This window comes from Syzygium oleosum, unplaced genomic scaffold (genome assembly GCF_021117445.2).
Source record: "Syzygium oleosum isolate NSW1041296 unplaced genomic scaffold, Sole_v2.1 Sole_v2.07, whole genome shotgun sequence".
In the NCBI taxonomy this organism is placed as follows: domain Eukaryota; kingdom Viridiplantae; phylum Streptophyta; class Magnoliopsida; order Myrtales; family Myrtaceae; genus Syzygium; species Syzygium oleosum.
Window position 1 is genome coordinate 2,797,506 of NW_026607491.1, and position 22,308 is coordinate 2,819,813.

A 22,308-nucleotide genomic window follows, 5' to 3' on the forward strand; every position below is an offset into this window, starting at 1 on the left:
CAGCCTAGCAATTTGCTCTTAGGTAAGCAAGCAAGCATGCGGGCAGGATTCCATCCGTCTCTTGCCCACCGAAAAGAATAGGGAAATGGTATCATCCGACAAATCAAGCATTTTCTATGCACGGAGCGTGTGGTTTGTCTTGGCTATGCTGCATTCGATTGTCTGTGCATTGGCTTTCGTCATTATTCAGGGTTTTCAAGGTCGCTCTCCCATGTCTTCTCAATAGAATAAGGATATCGTCCAGGAATTTGTCGAGATACTAGCCAACCTAAATAAGCTCATAGTATATTTATTTGGGATATCGCGAAAAACCATAAACTGATGCACTTATAACAAATTTATCCCAAACTAATTTTTGATTCGACAAAAACCCAAACTAAAACATTTGTGACAAATTTACCCCAAACTAATTTTTGGGTCAAAAATCCCAAACCGATATACCTGTAACAAATTTAACGCCAAATTGATGTGGATTTCCACTTGGAATTGCCAAAGTTATTACCATATGTCATTCGGTTCAGCAATTTCAAGGTCAAATTTGATGGAAGCTAACGGAAGGTATATATGTCGCACGTGTACCAGTTTGGAGTTTTGTGTGATCCAAAATTTATTTTTGGGGTAAATTTGTCACAGATATATCTATTTATGATTTTTGATGACTCAAAAATTAGTATGTGGTAAATTCGTCGCAAGCGTACCAAATTGTGATATTAACCCTATTTATTTAGCGTAATATATTTTGAAAATTTGAAATTATGAAAAGTATTTTTAAACAAGTCTACGTGTTAAAAAAATTTATATTTTGCACAACAGAAAAAAAGAGCAAGAACAAAACAGCTTATATTATCGGTTTGAAGGAAAATCATGATTGTGACCCAAAGAGCAAACGGGGTAACCCCCACCCATGCAAGAGCAAAGCGCATTAATTGCGCGTGGGTCCGGGAACAAGCAACCTTTTCCCGGCCGAGATGGAATGTCTTTAGAAAGTGAAAATCAAACTCTATACGAAAAAGTAAAAATAAGAAATTATTCTGAAAACACCCCCGTCATTTTTCGAACACAACATGAAAAAAAAAATAGGCCTAATTTCCTTAAAAAGTACAAACTTTAAATTTTGGGTCATAATTTTGGCCTAAATTCTTTTGCTCTTATAAAAAAATCTCCAATTTTTCTCTTAATTTTATTTGTCTCGTAAAAAAGCGCCAGTTTTAGCTTGAGTCGCAATTTTAACCCAAACTTCTTATTGTCTCCTAAAGAAATACTAACTTTCGGTTGGCATGCAAATCAGGCTCCCAAGTCACTCCACATGTACTTGAGCGAAGTTTATTACGAAAAGATTCATACGGGCTGAGTTCGAGCCTCGATCGAAAGCAAATGCTTTGCTACTAGCCAGGAGAGATCTTGTGCCGGAAACGGAACCCGAGCTCAAATCGACACTTCTCCGCGGAACAAAGCACGGCTTGAGCTGGGATCAGGACCCAAGCTCAAGTCGATGTCTTTTTTTTATTATAGAAATCGGGACTCGAGTTAAAAGTTAGCGCTTTTTTAAGGGGATCGGGCCCCGGAAAAAAAAAAATCCGCAACCGGTTAACAGGTAAATGAAAACCTGACCCAACAAAAAACGAGAAAAAGAAAAATTCAAGAACGGGACCGGGGGGGGCAACGTTGAAATTCCGTGTCGGCAAAATACGATGGGGGAACCTTTTCTCATTTTTTCACCCCCCCGGGAACCGGGCGGGCCCCGCCACGCCATCCCATCTTCGGTTAAAAACTGGCGATCCATGATTGAATTTCCCGTAAAAACAAAAAAACAATAATAAATAAATAAATAAAATAAAATTATTAAAATAAGAAAATCACGGTCTCCTCTCTCTCTCTCTCCTCTCTCTCTCTCTCTTTCTTTGCGGGGGAGGAACTCCGCCCGCATCACGAGAAGGTCACATGGTGAAATGCCGACGATAATCTCGCCACCTGCATGTGCCTCCCCCTCCCCCTCCCCCTCCTTCGCTTAGCCCACACTCCTCACTCCCTCCCCACCACCGCCACCGCCACCGTCACTCTCTCTCTCTCTCTCTCTCTAGAATTCAGTTGCAGAGAATCCAGGAGGCCATCCACTCTCCTCCCCCCACGAGATCTCCTGCCCCTGCTTCCCGAAGAAGACGACCGACGTGGAACCAACCGAAAACTGAATCTAATCCGAATCGATCCGTCCCCCCTCACCCGCACCACCCGATGAACGCCCAGGTCATCAGCCCCGTCATCGCCTTCGAGCACAAGAGGTATCTCCTCCCCCCTCCCTCCCTCCCTCCCCCCCACGCGTCCCCCCCGCGGCGCTCCCGCTGACCTTTTCCGCATTCTCCCCGATCCGTCCGCGGCTCCGCCTCGCTTCGTTTCCGGTTCGGCGATTCGCGAGGATCGCCGTCGTCGTCTTCGGGCGGCGTGTCGCCGGCATCGCCGCGGCTGCTCCTCCTCCTCTTGCTCGGATCGCATTGATCTCCGATGCGCTCTGCTGACGCTCGTGCGTTCCGGTGGGCGCAATCGAGTCAAATTCGGTCGCGCGACTGGTCTTAGTCAAAGTTCTGAAAGTGTCGCCCGTAGCTTGGTCGTCTTCTATGCGTATTCGTTCCTTTTTTTTTATTTTTACTTTTTTCTGGGATGGTGCTCGGAGCTGAACGTTTCCTTTTCTTCTCTTTTTTGTTTGGTTCGTTTGCTTGCGACCGAAAAAAATAAGCCGAATGCGTGATTGTTTGTGGCAAATCTCGGTCGCGCCGATGTAATGTCGAGCGCTATGGGAAGTAGGAACCATGTTTTGAGCGGATTATGTTGTTGTCTAGCCCGAGCGGGAGGTCCTTGGAAGCTGATTGCAGGTAAACCCAGCTAGGAAGTTGTGGTTAAGCTGGACTTCTTTTGGGATCTGTTGTTTGGGGGACTTGTTGAGCTCAAATTGTTGTTCGTTCTACTTGTTTATGGCTTATGATGACTGCACGATGCTAAATTGGAGTCGGGCTGTGGTGTTGTGAGCCGAGAGGACTATAGAAGCTGATGAGAGCTTGTTCTGGCAGGGATGCATATGGCTTTGCAGTGAGACCTCAACATGTACAAAGATATCGAGAATATGCAAACATCTACAAGGTTTTGGCTGCTCATTTTCTTCTGCATTTTTTTGTAGCTCACTGTAAGATGCCGCGAATCTCTAACAACCAAAATGCTGAAAAGTTGTGGACTGCTTAACTTTTGCCCAAGTTGTTGACTCAATTGAAAATCTCGTGGCAGTTTAGTTCTTTGTTTGTGCTCCGGTATATTAAGAGGCTATTCCTGTGGTTCTTAGCCATTAATCAATGCAGCCCTCAATTTTACTTATCCTAAGAATTGAGAGAGACTTTTGTCAGTAATGTTTTTGGTGAAGAAACAGCAGTTTATTATTCGATATGCTTGTTTTAGGAGGAAGAGGAAGAAAGATCAGAGAGATGGAGTAATTTCCTGGAACGCCAAGCAGAAACTGCTCAAGTGCCTGTTAATGCTCTAGCTTCAGAAGTAGATGGCAATATTTCACAGCATGAAAGGAACAACCGAGACGCAAATGACAATTTGAAGGACGATGTTGAAGGAGATGAACCTACTGGTGACAAGCCTGGTTCTGATAATGTTTTAGAAAAAGTGATTCCAGCTTTGAAGGAGTCAAGAGTTCATAGGGCCCAAATATGGACCGAGATAAGACCTTCTCTTTGTGCTATCGAAGATATGATGAGCCTTCGTGTAAAGAAAAAGGGCAGTACAAAGAAGAACGAGCAATTAACTGAAAGTGCAAAGCTTGTTCTTCCGTTTGAAGAGGCTCGATCCCCGAAAGGAGCATCTGAAGAGGACTCAGAGGATGAATTTTATGATGTTGAGAGATCAGAATCATCGGATCACATTCAGGACACAGTATCCAGTGATAGTTCCAATGTCACTGCTCCAGAAGCTATGGTGGATGCTCCTTCAGAATCTTCATTTCCTTGGAAAGAAGAGTTGGAGGTTCTTGTTCGAGGGGGAGTGCCAATGGCACTACGGGGAGAGGTATATCATATTCCAGAGCTGTGTTTTGGACCAAGGTACAGTTTCACCTAATCTACTTTTTCTACTTCCATGCCTGTATTTCAGCTTTGGCAAGCCTTTGTCGGTGTGAAAACACGCCGGGTGCAGAACTATTATCAGGATCTGTTAAAGCCGCATTATGCTGGAAATACCGTGGAAGAGCAAATGGTGCAATCAGATAATGACAGTAAGGCCTCAGACGCAGATTCTGTAAGCATACCTGAAAAATGGAAAGGGCAGATAGAAAAGGTAACCATAGTACAAACCTTGAGAATTCATCCCTGCTTCATTTGATGTGAGCTTGTATGTGCTAATATGATGGCTGCTCTATTGCATTGGCAATGCAGGATTTGCCTCGAACCTTTCCTGGTCATCCTGCCCTTGACGAGGATGGTAGAAATGCTTTAAGACGGTTGTTGACTGCATATGCACGTCACAATCCATCTGTAGGATATTGTCAGGTATTTTCTTTCTTACACTTCATTCTCCTGTCCACGATTTCTAACAACAGAATATTGTGGTGAGACCCTTAATGGACATCCACCCTCTCACTTAATTAATCACTTAAACCTATGGTTCGCCCTCCAATACACATCCCATTCAAAGACTTTACGTATGTGGCACATTACAGAAACTGGTAGTTTCTTTCAACTGTACTTCTAAGTTCCAAAGAGTGTGCCATGTGGCACCTAGTCAGCAAAACGGGCCTAAGTAACACAAAGGGATTGAGTTGCGGGTTAAACAGGCTGGAAATATTCGGCAATTATTTCCATTATTTTTTGTTCAATCCTTGTTGCATAGGTTTGGCTTTTGGTTTTGACTTTTACCATTTACGATTTACTTGTAAAGTGATATTTGTGACTTTTCTTACTGTCATACCTATATTTGTACATATAAATTTTGCATCTAAAGTCACGTACATATTTTTCGCAATTTGTCATAAATTGAAACAAGATGTTTGTATTCTTGGGGGAAATTCAAATGTGGCTTGTTGGAGGGGCTTTTAGTCCATCCAACAGCTTCTCAGTATGCCCAACTGATGAAGTTCTCTTGCAAATCCAAGCTCGGAGAGCGGCTCCAAAACCTTCCCATTTGGGTGCTATCGTGTGGCAAAAACGACTACCGTGGACAGTGCATTAAACTTTTGGCAAAGTAATAGATCACCTAACTCTGCATTGACCAGCACTTGCTGCTACCTATGAGCTGTTTCTTGCACCAAAGCCTGTTTTAAAGTGAACATGGTGATTGATTGCCTACTAATAACAAGTAGGCTCAGAGTAGACTCAGAGAGAGAGAGAGAGAGAGAGAGAGAGAGAGAGAGGGAGAGAGATGTTTAATAATGTAGATTACCTGTAATGATTAAACCTTGGATCATGTAGGGCTTGCTTTTAATGCATCTTTGATGCAATTGTGTTGTGTCAAATCAATTGCGTGAGCAGATGTGCATGATCCAACCATGGCACCTTTTTGTGATGTCACATCTTTGGACTTGAACAAGACACATTTCCTAAATATATTGCAAAATATCACACACTTGACTTTTATAAATATAGGAGTTGGCTTTTCATATATGAGTTTATATAAAGTTGTCTAAACAAATACTGTCCTAACGTGCCAATTTGTCTACGATAATGTATGTTTGCACAAATAATAGGTCGACTTAGTGGAACATGTTTAAATGTGTTCAAATGGGTCATCAGCGTCGACCTGTTCATAGCACCTTTGTTTGGTGCTTATAAGTGGGTTGACTTGTATATGATACGTTTGAATTAAGCTTAAATTTAACATGAATGATTACACTGAGTGTTTGTGTCAAGTAAATAGGTCATGTCGGCATATACCATCCAGACCATCCCTAGATCCTGAGCATTATCGGTGGATATTGGGGAATGATAATCTAAAAAAGGTTTTTGGTATTACAAAAATTACAAATATTTTGCATTTTCATATGCTTTGGGGATCAATGGTTTTACAACAATCTTGGCTATTTTCATTGGATTATAAGCTTATATGTGATTTGTCAACGCAAGAATAAAGCAGCTATATGGGTAATTAAGTAGCTGTGGTACAAAAGATATGCTTGGAAAGGATTGTACGATGCCTGAGAGCACGCTACGATTGAAATCTAGATTAATCACAAGAAATTTTTTTTTACAATTTGACAGAGAAGTATAAGTCCATCATGGGATATGTTTTGACTATTTGAATTATTTGTTGTTCATATTTTTGGTGCTCTGTTCTTTAATAAATATATATGGTCAAATTCTTTTGACTTTCATCAGATAATTGACTCTCTACATCTTTCTTAATCGAATTTACCTGCAGGCTATGAACTTCTTTGCTGGCTTACTACTTTTGCTGATGCCGGAAGAAAATGCCTTCTGGTGAGCGTGTGATGAACATTGGTATAAAATGCTTACCAAATTGGTTGTTTGAGCTCTGTGGGTTTAGGACCACAATTAAGTGTGCAATATTTTTATCAGGATGGCCAACATGAATTTTTCTTTTCCAAGTTGCAAAGTTTTATTGGCAAAAAACTGATACATCTGTAGCATTAGCAAATCAGTTACTAAATCTTGTGGTGCTATATGCAGGACTTTGATGGGCATCATTGATGATTACTTTGATGGCTACTACTCTGAAGAGATGATAGAATCTCAGGTGTCATTTTGGCTACAGGCCTTTCCATTTCCCTTGATGTTTGCTCACTGTATAAGTGATGTTGATAAAACCACTGTCAAAACATCACATGCTTGTGTGTCGCACATGGCTGTTGTTGTGATCTTTTTTTTTTTTTTTAATCATATTAGGTTGATCAACTTGTTTTCGAGGAGTTGGTGCGAGAGAGATTTCCCAAATTGGGTACGTTGTTTTCTTACACCTGCAATTTCAGGTCTTCTCTTTAGTTTACTTATAAATTGCTTGCTTAATACTTTTCTTTCACTCTTATACAATGCAGTCAATCATCTGGATTTCCTGGGGGTGCAGATTGCATGGGTTACAGGGCCTTGGTTCTTGTCCATTTTTATGAATATGCTTCCCTGGGAAAGTGGTCAGGTTCTATGCTGCTGCTTTTATTTATGTGACATGATGCTGCCCATACAGAAGTATCTTATACTTGTGCTGGAGAATTCGCAAGATGATTTTAGTAATTGATCTGTTTTATGAATTTCAGTTCTTCGAGTTTGGGATGTGCTGCTTTTTGAAGGGAACCGTGTCATGTTATTCAGAACCGCACTCGCTTTGATGGAGTTATACGGTACTGTGATAAACAGCTAAAAAAACAAATTTTGCACCTTCTGGATGTGGAGCTTCTGCATGAAATTTCCTTTCTATTGAGGATTTTCTTATTTTACAGAACTTAATTTCTTCAGTTTTTTTTGCAGGACCTGCATTAGTTACTACCAAGGATGCTGGAGATGCTGTCACTTTGCTGCAATCACTGACTGGATCAACATTTGATAGCAGCCAACTTGTCTTGACAGCCTGTATGGGCTTCCAAAATGTAAATGAAAAGAGATTACAAGAGTTGAGAGATAAGCATCGGGCAGCAGTAATAGCTGCAGTTGAGGAAAGATCTAAGGGCCTTCGAGCTTGGAGGGATTCTCAAGGTCTGGCCTCAAAACTATACGGTTTTAAGCACGACCCTAAGTCGATGCTAGCGGGAACGGATAAAGTAGAAGGATCGGTTGATAAAACAGCAAATGGTGATTTATCTCGGTCAAATTCTGACTCTGTTAATGCAGATGGAATTGTTATCAGTTTAACAGGGGACTTAGAGATAGATTCAGGTCCAGATCTTCAGGAGCAGGTACTTTGTGCTTTCTTCCTCCTCTTTTGCTGCAATGATTACTTTATGTTGGAAAGGAAGAAGTTAATTGGTACTTATTTGTTACTTGATGGCCATGCAAGATGTCCTGCTGTTACAAGAAAGAAACTTTGAACTATTTCTTTGTCTCTACGGGGGAGTTGAACTTGGCAAATTTAAGCTTTTTCTTCTGATGAACAAGGCAGACACTATTCCTTGTGAAATTCCTTCTGGATAGCCGGTGTGTTTAAGGGATTGGATTGACCATCACTTGCCATTAGAAGTTAATATAGCTGTATAACTGTCAAGTCAATCCAATACCAGATATCACAATTATAATGGTTGATTTTGTGTGATTATCGCATTGGTAATAGATGCCTGTTATCCACTTTAATTTCAAGTTCCAAATTAGAATTAATTGGTTTCATTAAATTGAAAAATTCTACATACAAAAATGTGCCAGCTAAAGATGTAATTGTTCGTAGGTCAACTGAGATTGAGATCTTAGGAGCCAGATGTTGTCGTAAAAATTATGTCTGATACTTTTTACCTTTTCCTTCTTTATAAGCTTGACATGTTTGTTTCGTTAAGAAAACTATATGTCTGCATTATGCACAGCCTGGTCAAATTTATTATTAGTGTGCTTATGATTGAGAGTTCTTATGACCATTTAAGTGAAAGGCTTAGCCACCTAAATTGCTCATTTCTTGGTTTATTTTGTCGCTGTAATTGTTGAACCATCAACTTTGCTTCAAGATGAACTATCAATAGATTTTCCTGAGCTTCTGCCAATGCATCTCTCTTTGTCTCAATTATTGTCTCGCTCGAATTTCACTAATAGTAGAGTCAAAGTGTGGGGCATTTGTTGTCACATCTCTTGATAAATCAGATTTCAGAAAGAAATCTTTCTTGCTAATGGCAGCATACATCCCAGAAAAGTTGCTTTTATTCTAGATTTTCAGCTAGCATCTTCTTTAGAATTTCCCGTTTACTGTGAGGTATGTTAAACTGCAGGTCGTCTGGTTGAAGGTCGAGCTCTGCAAGTTGCTGGAAGAGAAAAGATCTGCTGTTCTGAGGTTTGTTCTATTTTGTCTGAAGCTCTTTATGAATTGAATTCGAATGTTATAGCATGGCATGTGCCTTAATTCATGAACTCACCTCTTAGTTTACCCTGAGTCTCATTCTCATTAAGGATTATCACTAGGACATCCCCTTCTATTCATATTACCCTTGAAATTTTCTTCCCTAGGAAATTGAGGTTGAATATTTGTGGTTCCTTTGTTTTTGGAGTGCATCTATTATCTTAAACACCTCATTTGGACTCCCTCAAGCAACATTTTCTTCAGACATATGATGGACGATATAACTCGCTGATGTATCATTCTGAAATTTTAACAGCTATTCTAAGATAGTTCGGGACAGCATTGCTGTGATGTACTCTATTTTTTAGCCAACTATTTGCTGTGATGCAAAGACACTAATATTTTTTAAGCTTTACCTTTTCTCTAGAGCTGAGGAGCTTGAGACAGCATTAATGGAGATGGTCAAGCAGGATAATCGGCGAGAATTGAGTGCGAAGGTATACTTACCAGTACCCTGGGCTCTGAGTTACCAGCTTTTTAATTGGCTGGAGCCTGGAGGCCTGATGCATTTCTTTCTCATCTTTTATAAGAGTCAAGTTGTGAGAAAAGAAGTCAATTTTTACTGCAAAATCACAGTCACGTGTATACCACCCAAATCACAGAGCATGACAATTTTCTAATTGGGGAAGAGTGGGGGGGCACGGGAGGGGGGGGGGGGGGGGGGTTGGGTTTGGGGTTGGACCTCATTGACTAGCCTCTAGGAGAATTTTTTGGCTATTCTCTCTCTACTAGAAAGGAACCAATTGTATTTTGAAGTCATCCTTAGGCAGGGGAAAGTGCCTAAGCTTTAAAATTTTCTGTGTCTCTACAAAATGGAATGAAATACCCTGGTGGATGCTCCAAAAAAGGAGGATTCCTCTCACCTTTGTATCTTCCTTGGTTATTTTCTCTGGCAGAGTGCCTCTAAAGGCAAAGATCTCTCTTCCCCTTCAGTCTTTTCTTACTAGGCAGTATTAGCAGTCCTATCTTGGAAAATCTTAAGCAAGAGAAGTTACTTTCTGTAGTGGGTTTTTTTCTACTCTCTCGAGGGAGAAGAAACAAAACTGTATTATGCTTATTGTTTCAGGTTGAGAAGCTAGAGCTAGATGTTGCTGATCTTCAACGAGCTCTTTCTGATAAGCAGGAACAAGAAAGTGTCATGCTTCAAGTTTGTTTCCTTATCCACTATTGACGGTTCTTCAGCATTTTCTTTCTTGCGTTGTGGGGTAGTGGTCACTAAGATATTCATCCATGTTTTAGGTCCTAATGCGGGTAGAGCAAGAGCAGCGAGTAACAGAAGACGCTCGGAGATTTGCTGAGCAAGATGCAGCTGCACAGAGATATGCTTCTCAAGTGCTTCAGGTTTGTCACTGCTCATGTTTGCTCCTTAATGTTGGGAAGTTCTTTGGCTGATCGGGAAGTAATGATTTTATGAGAGTATAAGAAATTCATTGCGGGCAGGAAGTAATGATATTACGCAATATCTGCTTACCCGTGTATGGGTGAATTTAGGCGATACATTAACATTATAACTTCCTGCACTTGATGATGTGTAGTTCATCAATGGCAGGAAGTAATAATGTTATGCAATATATGCTTGCCTGTATATGCATGAGGTTATGAGAATGGAAATATATCTCTTACAAAACATAATTATAAGATTCCAATGGCAGTTGAAATTAGGCAAATTTATTGCACAAGCACATTTAAATCTCGTCAGGTCGATCATATTGTATAGTGGTGCATTTCTTAAGTTCCAACAAGACTGGCAGTCTCCATAGCTCGTAAATGTGACAGGGAAATGGGAAACTCATACATTCTGCTCGGAAAACATTAGCCATAAAGAACATAACAGTAATTCCAACAATCATTGCGCCTCTGTTTAGCTTTCAGAGAACTTGTGCTATTACATTCCTTTCTGCCAGAACTCCTACTCAACCTTGCTATTCTCTATAATGTGCTATATTAGGGCCCACAACGTTGAAAATGAGTATCCTAAGAGCAGCTTCTCGGTTTCTACTTTTCGCAACTGATGGCCAGCACACTTTCTCCACTGTTAGTGTTACTTCTAAGAGGGGGGGGCAAAAAGGAGTCTCTTTTAGCCTTTCTCTTTCAAATTTTTTTGGATAATGTGGAGTCTCTCTGTTAGCCTTTTGCTCAAGGTTTTTTTTTTTTTTTTAAGTTTCACATCATGTTCTTAAAAGTTTTAGAATCGCCTCCATTTATGGTTGAAACTGGCTGTCAGAAAGCATCAGGAAATACATCTAGGGGAAACTATTTCACCTTATTGCGCTTCAACATGATTGCAAAATTATGTTATCTTCTCCACAGTATTATTGCGTAGTGTTTGTGTTATTATCTCACATCAAAGTTCAGAAGTTCTATTGGTCATTTTGGATGCTGTCTTCTACCATAATAATGAATTCCTCTTTGAATAAATTAGCATCTAGAATAACTATTTGATCGTACACGGTGAGATTTTCCTGAGTTATGGATGTGTCTTCTGCAGAGTTTATGATAAATCGTAAAATGCATATGATGTCCTTCAATGACTTGCCACATGAAATATATTTAGGATATAATTTCGTCACGATCATTTGTTTGTTACAGGCTGTGTTATTCCACATTTTTGCTGAAATGGTGACTGAAAAGGATACTTCGAAGATTTAGAAGTGTGCTTCTGGCTGACACATTACGTCAAAACCAATACTATTTAGATTGCCTGATATCAGTGAACCTAGAAAACAGTGTTCTCTGAGAAATGTTTCCAATTGTTGCTGGTGTCACTGTCAATGGGTTACATAACTACATAGTCAATGGATATATGTCTAGCTGCATGTTACTCTGATTGTGTTTACAAACTTTGTTGAATGGCTGTGTTTGTGCAGGAAAAGTATGAGGAAGCAATGGCTTCTCTTGGTGAGATGGAGAAGAGAGCTGTAATGGCAGAATCTATGTTGGAGGCTACCTTACAATATCAGTCTGGCCAAGTCAAAGCACAACCTTCCCCGAGGTATGGCTTAAAGTGGAACAGCTCAAGTGTCATACATTATCCTTGCTGATGAAACTGCGGCATCGAAATTTGGCACTAATTTATTTCATATTTCAATTCCATTTTGTTATTCAACCAAAATAAAAATTCAATTTGTTAGCATAATTATAATCTTTCACAAGTTTAATTCCGTTAAGCCTGTCCTGACCTTTCTTGGGGTATATTTATGCTGGTACATGAGGAAGACCCTGAAGAATTTGAAACCAAGAAAATAAGAACCCCAAAGAGAGAATTCTTGAGTCCTCTCAGAATTCACTGCGACAGTACTCAAGTACCAACTAGGCACAACCAGGGTAGTGGAACCAACTAGAGTCGGTTTCATGTCATTGGTTATGAATGGAGAAAGAAGACATATCAGTGGAGAAACTATCTGGTCATTTATCCGTGCCATTTCTTTATTGGTAGACAGACATTTATCTGGTCATGCATCAGTGTTGTATCTAGGTAGCCAGACTTCATTGTCTAAACTTGCTCACTTTCAATTGCAACCTTGCGACACTATCGAGTTCTCTGGTCTAATTGCTGTTCTTGTTTCTGTATTCCTAAGTTATCCACTGGTCAGTCACTGTGAGTGACTAAGTTTTGGCATGTGTATCACACTTGAGATACAAAATTTTTGTTCCTTGTGTGCATGTGATACTTCACTCTTCTAAATCTGGCACTCACTCCTGTTGGTTGGGGGAAAATAATTCTAAATTAATGTTTCTTTTTAGATCCTTGCATTCCGAATCATTGCCAAAATTTAGCAGTAATCAAGAGTCAACACAAGAGCTGCCCACCAGGAAGATAAGCCTTCTCAGTCGACCATTTGGACTTGGCTGGCGGGACCGCAATAAGGTCAGCACTGTAAATGCATTTATTTATCTTGAGGATGATCTGCTTGGCCATTAAGGCAATCAGGCTGTCTTTAAAAGGTTCAAGGTCAATGTGGCATTTTTTTAGCACTCACTTCCTTATGTATAGCTACACTCTGTTTGCATACACGCATGAATGGAAGTGTGCTCGGATGAAAGACTTTCCCACGTGAAACAACACTTTATTATACCGTTTCACTTGGAGCTTATAACATAGCTGTACCAGGAAGCAAGAATCACTGTTTCTGCTATCGTTAAGATTCCTGTCCTAAATTGTTGAAAATGTCGATGAATCTCAGATACTAAAATTGCTTTGCTACACACCACCTTTAACTTCAAATTAAGAGAACGTGCTTGATTTGTGGGGGGGTTCTTGACGTCATTTTCTGAATACAGCAGCAGGGAAAACCAGCCAACACTGACGAGCCAAATGATATAAAGCCTACGGATGAGACCCAGAGTCCTAGCTCCCACCTAAAGGAAACCAACGGGATCGAATCACAGGGCACGGAGCAAACAATATCAGGTTGATTGGGACCAATGCCATCTAAATATACGTCACTGGTCACTCAAGTTCCTAGCTATTATCCCAGCATAATATATTTTTTAATCTCGGGCCAATGAAGGCAGCAATTCAGGTGAAGTTTGAATTTTGTGGTGCATGCACATATGTAATTCTTTTCCGCCATCCCTGTACGAACTCTGCATTTATTGTTTCCTTTGTTCGTTCAAAATAACAATAAGAATTAGCATTAGCAATAGCAAAGCAGAAAAAGGATGTAAAAAGAATGCGAGGTATATTTTAGAGTTATATGTTGTATGCAAGTACATGTGTTTAACAGTGCAGCGGTATAGATTTGGGTTGTTCCTGCAGTCATTGAGACTGAAAATTTTATTTAGCGGAAGGTGTGGAGTCGGAGGAGGTGGATGCAGTGGCGGGGTGCGGGATCGGGAGAGGTGGGGCGATCCTTGGTGCTTTAAAATCTAAGCCGAAAGATGAAACTGCGGATTTGATATCTCTTCTCCTAATCTTTTTCCACTCGGGTTTTGGTTACGCGTGATAACTGCAACATTTTACCTTTCTTCTTAGTGTCATTTTGAAGATGAGAATTTGTGCTTACGCGTGGTTTGTTCCTTTAGCTTTATAGGACAAACATTCAAAGAAGCCAAACTAACGACAGCTTTTGATAACGTGACATAGACCACATATCTTGCTTTATGATTGGGTATAATGGAAAAACAGTGAGACGAGCTCATGGACCCGAAGAGCATAACAAAGCAGACATGCCAAAATGGAAAAAAAGTCGCAAGAACTTTCATACATCATAAACATGCGCAGATATAATACAATCAAACAAAAGGAAAAAACTTTTGTGGTGTACACATTCGTTTGTACTTTCAGGTACGGATCAATGGCTTGTTGGCTAGCTTGGAGTGCGTGGCCTTGCACGCTCAGGCGGGTGCGTGTTTTATAAAGTCGGGGTACGGCCATTTCATCGCCCAGCTTACATCTTTGTTCGACACTGCACTCAGTTAGCCCACCTCTGAAACATTGTCCGCCAACTTGTAATTGTTTTGCCAAAAGTCATGTGATCCTGTAAGTAAAGGGATTGGGGGGTGAGAATGCTAGTATTACATGTGCAGAGTTCGACTCCTTGCTTTATGTTGGAGGCAGAACAAAAGTCAGAAAAATAGAGAGGAGAGTTAGAGATAAGATAAAAAAAAAAAAGTATAATTACTTTCAGCGTAAGGATCATATTGAAATTGATCCAATGAAGATAGTCCATGGACCGAATTGAATGCTGACTCTAATATTACACCGATCTGGGATTAGAGATGTCATTTTCTTTAAAAGAAGGTAGAGAGCACATTTTTTTTAGCTGCATGGGCAATTGAAAACTTTGAAGTTCCTATCGGTGAGATGCTTAACTTTTGTGGAGATATATGGTGCGTTTGGTTCGACTTGAGTATTGGCCGGTAAGTAAAAATTCACATGCTTTGCATTTTAAAGTGTGCAATGTAAAAATGCTATAAATTCTGGTCCGTACTATTGTTATCTAACGTAAACCTAACCCACTCAACAACTTGAAGACATCTCTTCGCTTCTCATGTTTATGTCAAAGCCTTCATTTTCAAATCTTGTGTAGTCTTTCATTGTTTCTTTCAAAGCCTTCTCTGTCTACCTTCATTGATGTTCTTGATAGGCCATCATCTGCTCTCTTAAATAATTTACTCATTCAACAACTGGAGACATATTGGAGTCCTGCACCCCCCCTTAAAAAAAAAAACCCAAATAATTTTCTCCAAGTTCGGTACTTCATACGACTAATCCGGCTCGGTTCTGTTCAAATCCACTGTTCTTACTTCAATTCTTGGAGCATTGAGTGAATTTCCTACGCAACAATCTTGAAAGTTAGCAATTTCCTAAGCTATAACCAATGAAAAGTCACGAAAGTTGCAAGTCAAAGGTTTAAAGCTTCCCTTCCGAGGTGGGGTCTTCAGTCCTATGTCGGATCAGCATATGTGTTGAGTATCTAAAGTGGCGCAATGGAGGCTCTTTAAGCAACACCTGGGTTTAGATGTTTTGCTTCTCCATCTCCAAAATATTTGGAGAGAGAGAGAGAGAGAGAGAGAGAGAGAGATCTATTCTCTCGACATTATGTTCATACAAAATCTTTCTGACTCGGGATGGAATACGAAACATTGCTAGTGAAATTCTTCCTCAACAAATGAAAACTAAAGGACATGGGATTATAAGGTTGAAATTGAAGATGACCTTAGGCTAATCAACAAACCTGATGAGCAATAGCCTTTTCGATTGAACAATTTCGGCTAAGAGTACCCCTAAATGGTTAGACAGCGATTTTTAATGAGATCTTAACGCATGCCAGACTTCGGTCAAAGCTTCGTTAGTTTCCATGATTCGAATCTCTCGACTCGGGCTTCGGCGAAATCCAGCTGATGATAGAATACAATTAAGATTAATATGTCCGATTCGAGATGATTGATTCGTATCACTGCAAAATGTAAAGTTTTTTGTTAAACATGCTAATGCGTTTACTTTTGATAATTAGTGCAAAAACACATCTTTTGGGTTTCTCAATATCTACGGTTCAACTCGTGTCAAAATTTCTTACACCCCTGAACGACACCATAGATGTGGTACAGCTTACTTGCAAATAATCTTCAGCTAGCAGCAGGAAGGAGGGTGAAAGGGAAACTGTGAAAAGATGATACAATCTTCTACCATTCTGCTCTCTTTGGCATCGAGCAACCCAGTTATTTCTCGGATGTCCATAGTTTACGCACCCTCGGCGCAAGTTGGCCAATGATCAAGTTTCCCGCAAACTAAGAATTCTTCCAAGAGAATTTCACCTTTCATTGAGCTGGCCCCTCATGTATTCAAGAAATATACAATGTATTAATGTTCATCAGCTAATATGTATAAATGACATTTAGATACATAAAACCCAATGTCAACTACACCCAAAAAATGAGAGAGAGAGAGAACCACAGGATGAAAAAGGCTCATTCTAACAGTCAAAGCAGCTACTGGCATTCCATCTGACCAACCATCTAGACTGGACTCAAAATCCCATCGCAGGACGAATTTTGTGCAGCCCTGTAATTTCTTTAAAAAGAACTCCATCAGAATGACCTCTGAATCACAGACAAGGCCAGGAAGTTCAACTTTCTCACATGAAGAAGCCACGGAGCAATTGTGGCGTCAATTCCATTTCCCTCTGAATGCAACTCAATTTCCTTTCCCTTTCACTGATCTCTTCTTGCTCTGGGAGTAGAGGAACTTGAACGGAAACTCTGAGCTGATTGCGAATCTGGGTCGTACTCCTGGGAAGCTAGATAACTAAGAGCCGTCACCACATCCGCAATGACTGGCCTCGTGTTAGGCTGCTCCTGAACACACATAGCGGCCACAGCAAGAGCTTGGTATAAGCCTCTCGCTGGGTATTGCCCTTGCAACGTCGGGTCAGCCATCTGTGAAAACTTTTTCCGATCTCGAAATAAGGGACGGGCCTGCAAAAATGTTTAATTAGGAAGTTGACTAGATACTGCCTTCTGGTTTGCTCATAAAGAAGGGAGAAAAAGATCTCCCAAATGCAACAAATTTTTTTTTCTCCTGCTTAAATCTTGGAATTGGTATATGTGCAAATAACACTCATACTCTAGCTTGTAGAAGTGCACAGCAATGTTGAAATATGAAATATGAGTAGCACTACAATACATAAGTTGCCTTGAGATATAATCTATATTATTCATGTAGCAAGGATTCACCAGAGTAGCAGAAGCCATCACATGTCTAAAGCAAGGCTAGTACATGACAGTAATGTGAACAGATATCCTGTCCAAGACAGTTTAGAATTCTTATTTTAATATCTTATAAGACTACTTAAAATTCGCATCACATTCCTGCGGATGTAGTCCTCCAATCATAACAAGGAGCCTCCACTTGCTATCATTTAAAACATAGAAAGAACATAGACAAAAGCAGCGAAGTTCCACTTAGTAGCAAACATAATCCTTAACTACAATGATGATGTAGAGCCTGAGATATTCACCGACTAACATCAATGAACACAGTTTCAGATCATAATTAATTTTGAAGGCACCTTAATACAATCACAGATGAATACTCCTTCAATTTAAGTTTTAAGTGCCATGTTTATGGTGTTCCCTTTTTTTAGCACAAAACCAGAGTTGCATTATCCCAGAGAGCACAACAACCTTCTATGTTCAACAAGGCAACTCATCCTGAAATTGTAAGAAGTGAGAACTCCCAGACGCAGAGAGTTTATATTTTCGTTCACCAAAACCAAATAAAAGAGAAAAAAGACCCTAACAATAAGCTACTGAAAATTGGAGCGTCCAGAGAGTATGCCGCCACTAAAGGGGAAAAAGATGGCTAATTTTATTTGTTCATGGAGATTGTTCATCCCAAAATCATTTGTTTACTGCATCAGCTGCACCCTCCTTGTGCCTAGGACTTCACCTGCCGACCAGCCTCTTTCAAGTCTTTGCATGCTCATCTTGATGTCATTAAGATGTTCTTAAGTTTTGGTTTAAAATTTACCCTAAAGCCCACCAGCTTCCCCTAGAACTCCTATGTCTGAGATATAATCATTTTATTTTCACATATCATACAAAAAATCAATCTGAAACACTAATCTCATGATGACCTCTTTTCCAGGTAGCGGGGATCCGCCAATTTGTATCCCATCCTTCCATCTTGACTTATATTCAATTTAATTCAGCGGTGCCAGACCATGTGGACAGATTAAGTAAATGTAGAAAACAACAAAATATGTAGCTGCCAACAGCTCTTGCACTGATGCGTTTTCCTGCAACTGCAGATAAGTTTAGCAAGTGATGCAACAATGAATAGTTTAAAACAAAAAACCATTTAGGGTACTTTGCACCATCCTACATGAATATGCAAGAGATCTCAACTAAGATGCCAAAAGAATAGGTAAGCAGAGGAATGCCAAGGGATCTTACCCATGCAACCAAATTATGGTCCCCGGCAGCTTTTGAGTTATCAATTGCTTTTCTACCGGTGATAATTTCCAGAAGGACCACTCCAAAGCTATAAACATCTGATTTTAAAGTAAGCTGCCCTGTCATTGCATATTCAGGTGCACAGTACCCATAGGTTCCCATTACTCTGGTAGATACATGTGTCTTGTCCCCAACAGGACCCAATTTGGCCAAACCAAAATCAGATAATTTGGGGTGATAGCCTTCACCAAGTAGGATATTCGAGCATTTTAAATCACGATATATGACTGGGGGATTGGCTTTATCATGCAAATACTCCAAACCCTTCGCAGCGCCTGCAGCTATTCTCATTCTTGTATTCCAGTCAAGTCGCTTTCTATCTGGCGGTAGGTCTGAAAAGAAGGATTGGGACAAAGTCGGTCAATTGCATCGCAATCATCGCAGGTGTAACCACTGAATGGTAGCTTGCACAAAAGAATTTAAGCATTTGATATAAGTTAACACAACCAGGATATTGTATGAGCATCAGAAATAATGAAATATACAGAAAGATGACATCATTGTCTACAGCTAGTTTTTTGTTTTTTGGTTTGAGGTGATTGCAAACACAAAAGGATGAAAGTTCATAATTTTCACAAGTTGAAAATGGGGGAAAAGGAACTTAAGGGCATCTAAAGAAATAGCTAGAAATTCATAGGAAAATTCACTAAACAATTAAAAAGGTGACTCAATCATTTGATCTTCTCTTTGGCATCGCAGGCTTCTCGAATGATGTAATATAAACCTAGTAGCACAAGTAGCTGAGCAACTTTTGAGTCCTTAATACTAGTTTTAACACAGGACACAGTGAAGTTCAAGTTCCAATGAATTTACCATGCAAATGATCTTCCAAAGAACCCAATGGCATATATTCATAAACTAATAGCCTTTGGTCGCCATCAGCACAATAACCAATTAAATTTACAAGATTAGGATGGTGAAGTAGGCTTAGCATCAAGACTTCGACCAGAAATTCCCTGTTCCCTTGCAGCCCATTGCGATCAAGTTGCTTAATAGCAACAACCTACAAACAGAAGAAAAGGCTCAATCTTAACCATAGGTGCATCAAATTAAAATATATAAATTCCACCATGGAACTCAAGAAAAGCACGGTGAAGAATCTTCTTTATTACAACATGATTTAGCATCCAAGATCTAAATTAACAACATTCTGTTCATTACTGTAACATACCATCTCCACCCTATATCTCACTATAAGTAGGTCCACTTTTAAGCTATACCAGCTGACCAACATATTGTTACTATTGACAAAATTTTCATTTTATCTTCGGAGCTAGATTCATGAAGTGGAGATGAGGATTGAAAAGAAAAAAGAAAAAGAAACACTTTGGCATGCATTTTAACCGGGTATTGGAATATTTAGCATACCTGATTTGTACTCTCCAAACGCCCTTTATACACTCTGCCAAAACCACCTTCTCCCAAAAGGCAGTCTGACCTGAAGTTCTTCGTTGCAGAAGCCAGTTCACGAAATGTGAAAGTGTGCGCAGCAATGTGATCAGACCCTCCATCCTTATCCCCCTCATTACTTACATTGAAGGCCGGCTTTACCTTCAGTTTGTCTGATACAGGATAAGAAGATCAATGTATAATGCTTGACACTACTTACATACTGATACAGACTGATAATATTCCGTATGACATAAGATGCACTTTGCAACATAAAAGACACAAATGGCCTTTCCCAGAGCTCAAAAGAGATGGGAAGAGAGAGACAAAGTAAACCCCATATGATTTACAAAAATTAGGACAATTATAGTCGAGTAAGTAGTCTATCCATGATGAGTATGATATGTTCAATTGGATTCTTCTCAATGACACTGCATTTAAATGCCAGTCAACATGGAGAGCCTAACAGGACAAATTACCTCTCGGTCTACTTATCATAAGAACTCGCACACAAGACCAATCGAAATAGTTCCCACATTACTTCAAATTGAAACAGCCAAAATAAGTCCATTACCAAATCAACTACCATATGTTTCCCCTCGAAACAATAAAAATGCTGGTCAAACTATGTGCAAATATCAACAAATAAAACCACTGAGCACTCAAAGTAATCCAACAGAACCAAGATCTTCCCTTCAACCCAACGAAACGCAGAGTGTACAATTTTCCGGCATCAAACTTCTGCAAGAGACTAATACTCCACCACAGTACCCTCAGCTCAGAATTTGAACGTCAAGCAATTAAATTTTGAAGAAAAACATCCACCAAGAGCCCAAGCACAACAGAAACACACATTACGATCACACAATCCCATCCAATTATCACTACCAAATCAGAACAGATCAAGAAGCCTGACGATCTCCCCCAGAAAGTAACGATGACCAACATAATGGGCACTTTTCGTAACTCGCAGGAGCGAAACTCAAGTCACAGTGATGTCGATCATCACGCACTGTTCAACAAGCACGTCAAAATGGGGACTTGAATTTCGGGCGAGAAGCGAAGACGACAAACGGGGACACTCGAGGAGTGTTCAGTAACGTAAATTGAGCTCCCCATTGTGGGGAAGAGAGCACCTGAAGTTGATTGGATCTGATAGTCCGAAGCAGTGCTGCTCTGCTTCTTCTTTGTGGGTTTCTTGGATTTCCCAGAGCAGGAACACCAACCCATGTTCTCCCGTGAAAAAACGCTTACCTCGCACTCAGAGAGAGAGAGAGAACACTTGGATTCGGACAGGCAGGGGTGGTGGAGAGAGAGAGAGAGACAGACAGAGACAGACCGTCGAGAAATCTTTTGTTTCTTGTTTTGTTTTTGTTCTTCCTTGCATTTAGGCCCCCCTGTTCGTATGAAATTATAATTCCACCCCCAAAGTTTCATTGTATTGCATGCTTGACGTTCAATTGACTCATCAGAGAGAGAGAGAGAACTTGGGTTCGGACATGCAGGGGAGGTGGGGAGAGAGACAGAGACGGAGATAGACTGTCGAGCAATCTTTTGGTTCTTGTTTTGTTTTTGTTCTTCCTTGCATTTAGGCCCCCGTGTTCGAATGAAATTATAATTTCACCCCCAAAGTTTCATTGTATTTCATGCTTGACCTTCAATTGGGTCATCGCGCAGTCCATCTTATTACAATCCAATCCAAGCGACAAGTCTCTTGAGGTTGGTCCAAAAGAATAACCGTGGTTGGGACTAAACATGCTTCTTGAGGAGTATGTACCTTGTTTAACAAAAAAAAAATCCCATTTTTAAATAAATAAACTCCAACTCGAAGAATGGGTCTCGAATAATTCAAACAATCATCAAATTATTTTATGATTTTCATTGGTTTAGATTGCCGGTTGAACTTGAGCGATCGGCTACATGAAAGCATGAGGCAACCGTGGATGTTCAGGGATGTGGTTCAAAAGAAACAAATCTTGTTTCAAAAGGTGTTTGATAAAATTACACCATCTTGAGCAACTAGTAGTGTGTTTAGTAAGTTGTTGACATCGAGGTTGAAAATATTTCGAAACAATCGAGCGGTTTGAAATTTAGATTTCGGTACTAGGTTGTGGGGAACTAAAGGAAGCCTAGCAATATGAAGGATGTTTAGGTCATTTTCTTAGAAGTATTCAATTACTCATTTTCCCCCATTCACTGTTCAGGCACAAATAATAGAGATTTCTTTTACAGCTTCACAAATGCTAGAAACTGTACCTTGTGCACCACATTGATCGAAGCAACACCTTAGGACTCAAAAACTCAATTCCTTTTCATGCCATGAAAGTAAAAGATCAGCCTGTGGAATGGCACTTGAGTAAAAGGAAAAACTTTGGAGCATGCAGTGGCATGTCAAAATTCAAATAAAGCTCAGATGGAAAGGTCAAATCGCGGCAA

The 22,308-nt window shown here is 40.0% G+C and overlaps 2 protein-coding genes across 5 annotated transcripts; one reads left to right on the forward strand and one right to left on the reverse strand.

Annotated features, from left to right (window-relative positions):
- Positions 1 to 2,039: 2,039 nt before the first annotated feature.
- On the forward strand, positions 2,040 to 13,782 carry LOC115682160 (uncharacterized). Of its 4 annotated transcripts, XM_056313186.1 has the most exons (19): positions 2,044 to 2,279; positions 3,063 to 3,132; positions 3,442 to 4,056; positions 4,141 to 4,323; positions 4,422 to 4,535; positions 6,400 to 6,458; positions 6,669 to 6,735; positions 6,885 to 6,936; positions 7,034 to 7,126; positions 7,250 to 7,333; positions 7,461 to 7,685; positions 7,821 to 7,885; positions 8,897 to 8,958; positions 9,392 to 9,461; positions 10,091 to 10,171; positions 10,264 to 10,365; positions 11,892 to 12,016; positions 12,769 to 12,892; positions 13,306 to 13,782. In XM_056313186.1, exons 1-19 carry the CDS (start codon positions 2,233 to 2,235, stop codon positions 13,438 to 13,440), a joined length of 2,373 nt encoding a protein of 790 aa, XP_056169161.1. In that variant the 5' UTR covers positions 2,044 to 2,232; the 3' UTR covers positions 13,441 to 13,782. The 4 variants fall into 4 exon arrangements, with proteins under 4 accessions (XP_056169160.1, XP_056169159.1, XP_056169161.1 ...); XM_056313185.1 differs by having other exon boundaries at positions 2,040 to 2,279; positions 7,461 to 7,885; positions 13,309 to 13,782; XM_056313184.1 differs by having other exon boundaries at positions 2,043 to 2,279; positions 7,461 to 7,885.
- A 2,896-nt stretch (positions 13,783 to 16,678) lies between these two features.
- LOC115682181 (probable serine/threonine-protein kinase PBL7) lies at positions 16,679 to 21,169 on the reverse strand. The gene is made up of 5 exons (XM_056313548.1): positions 21,009 to 21,169; positions 19,852 to 20,045; positions 19,297 to 19,486; positions 18,424 to 18,815; positions 16,679 to 16,944 (listed from the first exon to the last, which is right to left on the reverse strand). Exons 1-5 carry the CDS (start codon positions 21,100 to 21,102, stop codon positions 16,681 to 16,683), a joined length of 1,134 nt encoding a protein of 377 aa, XP_056169523.1. The 5' UTR covers positions 21,103 to 21,169; the 3' UTR covers positions 16,679 to 16,680.
- Between the last annotated feature and the right edge of the window lie 1,139 nt (positions 21,170 to 22,308).

Excerpts from the sequence above, each read along its gene's own strand:
- LOC115682160 (XM_056313184.1), top strand. The coding sequence starts at position 2,233 with ATGAACGCCCAGGTCATCAGCCCCGTCATCGCCTTCGAGCACAAGAG. Across the intron at positions 4,057-4,140 it reads CAATGGCACTACGGGGAGAG|CTTTGGCAAGCCTTTGTCGG; the intron begins GTATATCATATT and ends CCTGTATTTCAG. Across the intron at positions 7,127-7,249 it reads TATGCTTCCCTGGGAAAGTG|TTCTTCGAGTTTGGGATGTG; the intron begins GTCAGGTTCTAT and ends TATGAATTTCAG.
- LOC115682181 (XM_056313548.1), bottom strand. The coding sequence starts at position 21,102 with ATGGGTTGGTGTTCCTGCTCTGGGAAATCCAAGAAACCCACAAAGAAG. Across the intron at positions 19,487-19,851 it reads GTTTGGAGAGTACAAATCAG|GTTGTTGCTATTAAGCAACT; the intron begins GTATGCTAAATA and ends TTCTGTTTGTAG. Across the intron at positions 18,816-19,296 it reads TTTGGAAGATCATTTGCATG|ACCTACCGCCAGATAGAAAG; the intron begins GTAAATTCATTG and ends CCTTCTTTTCAG.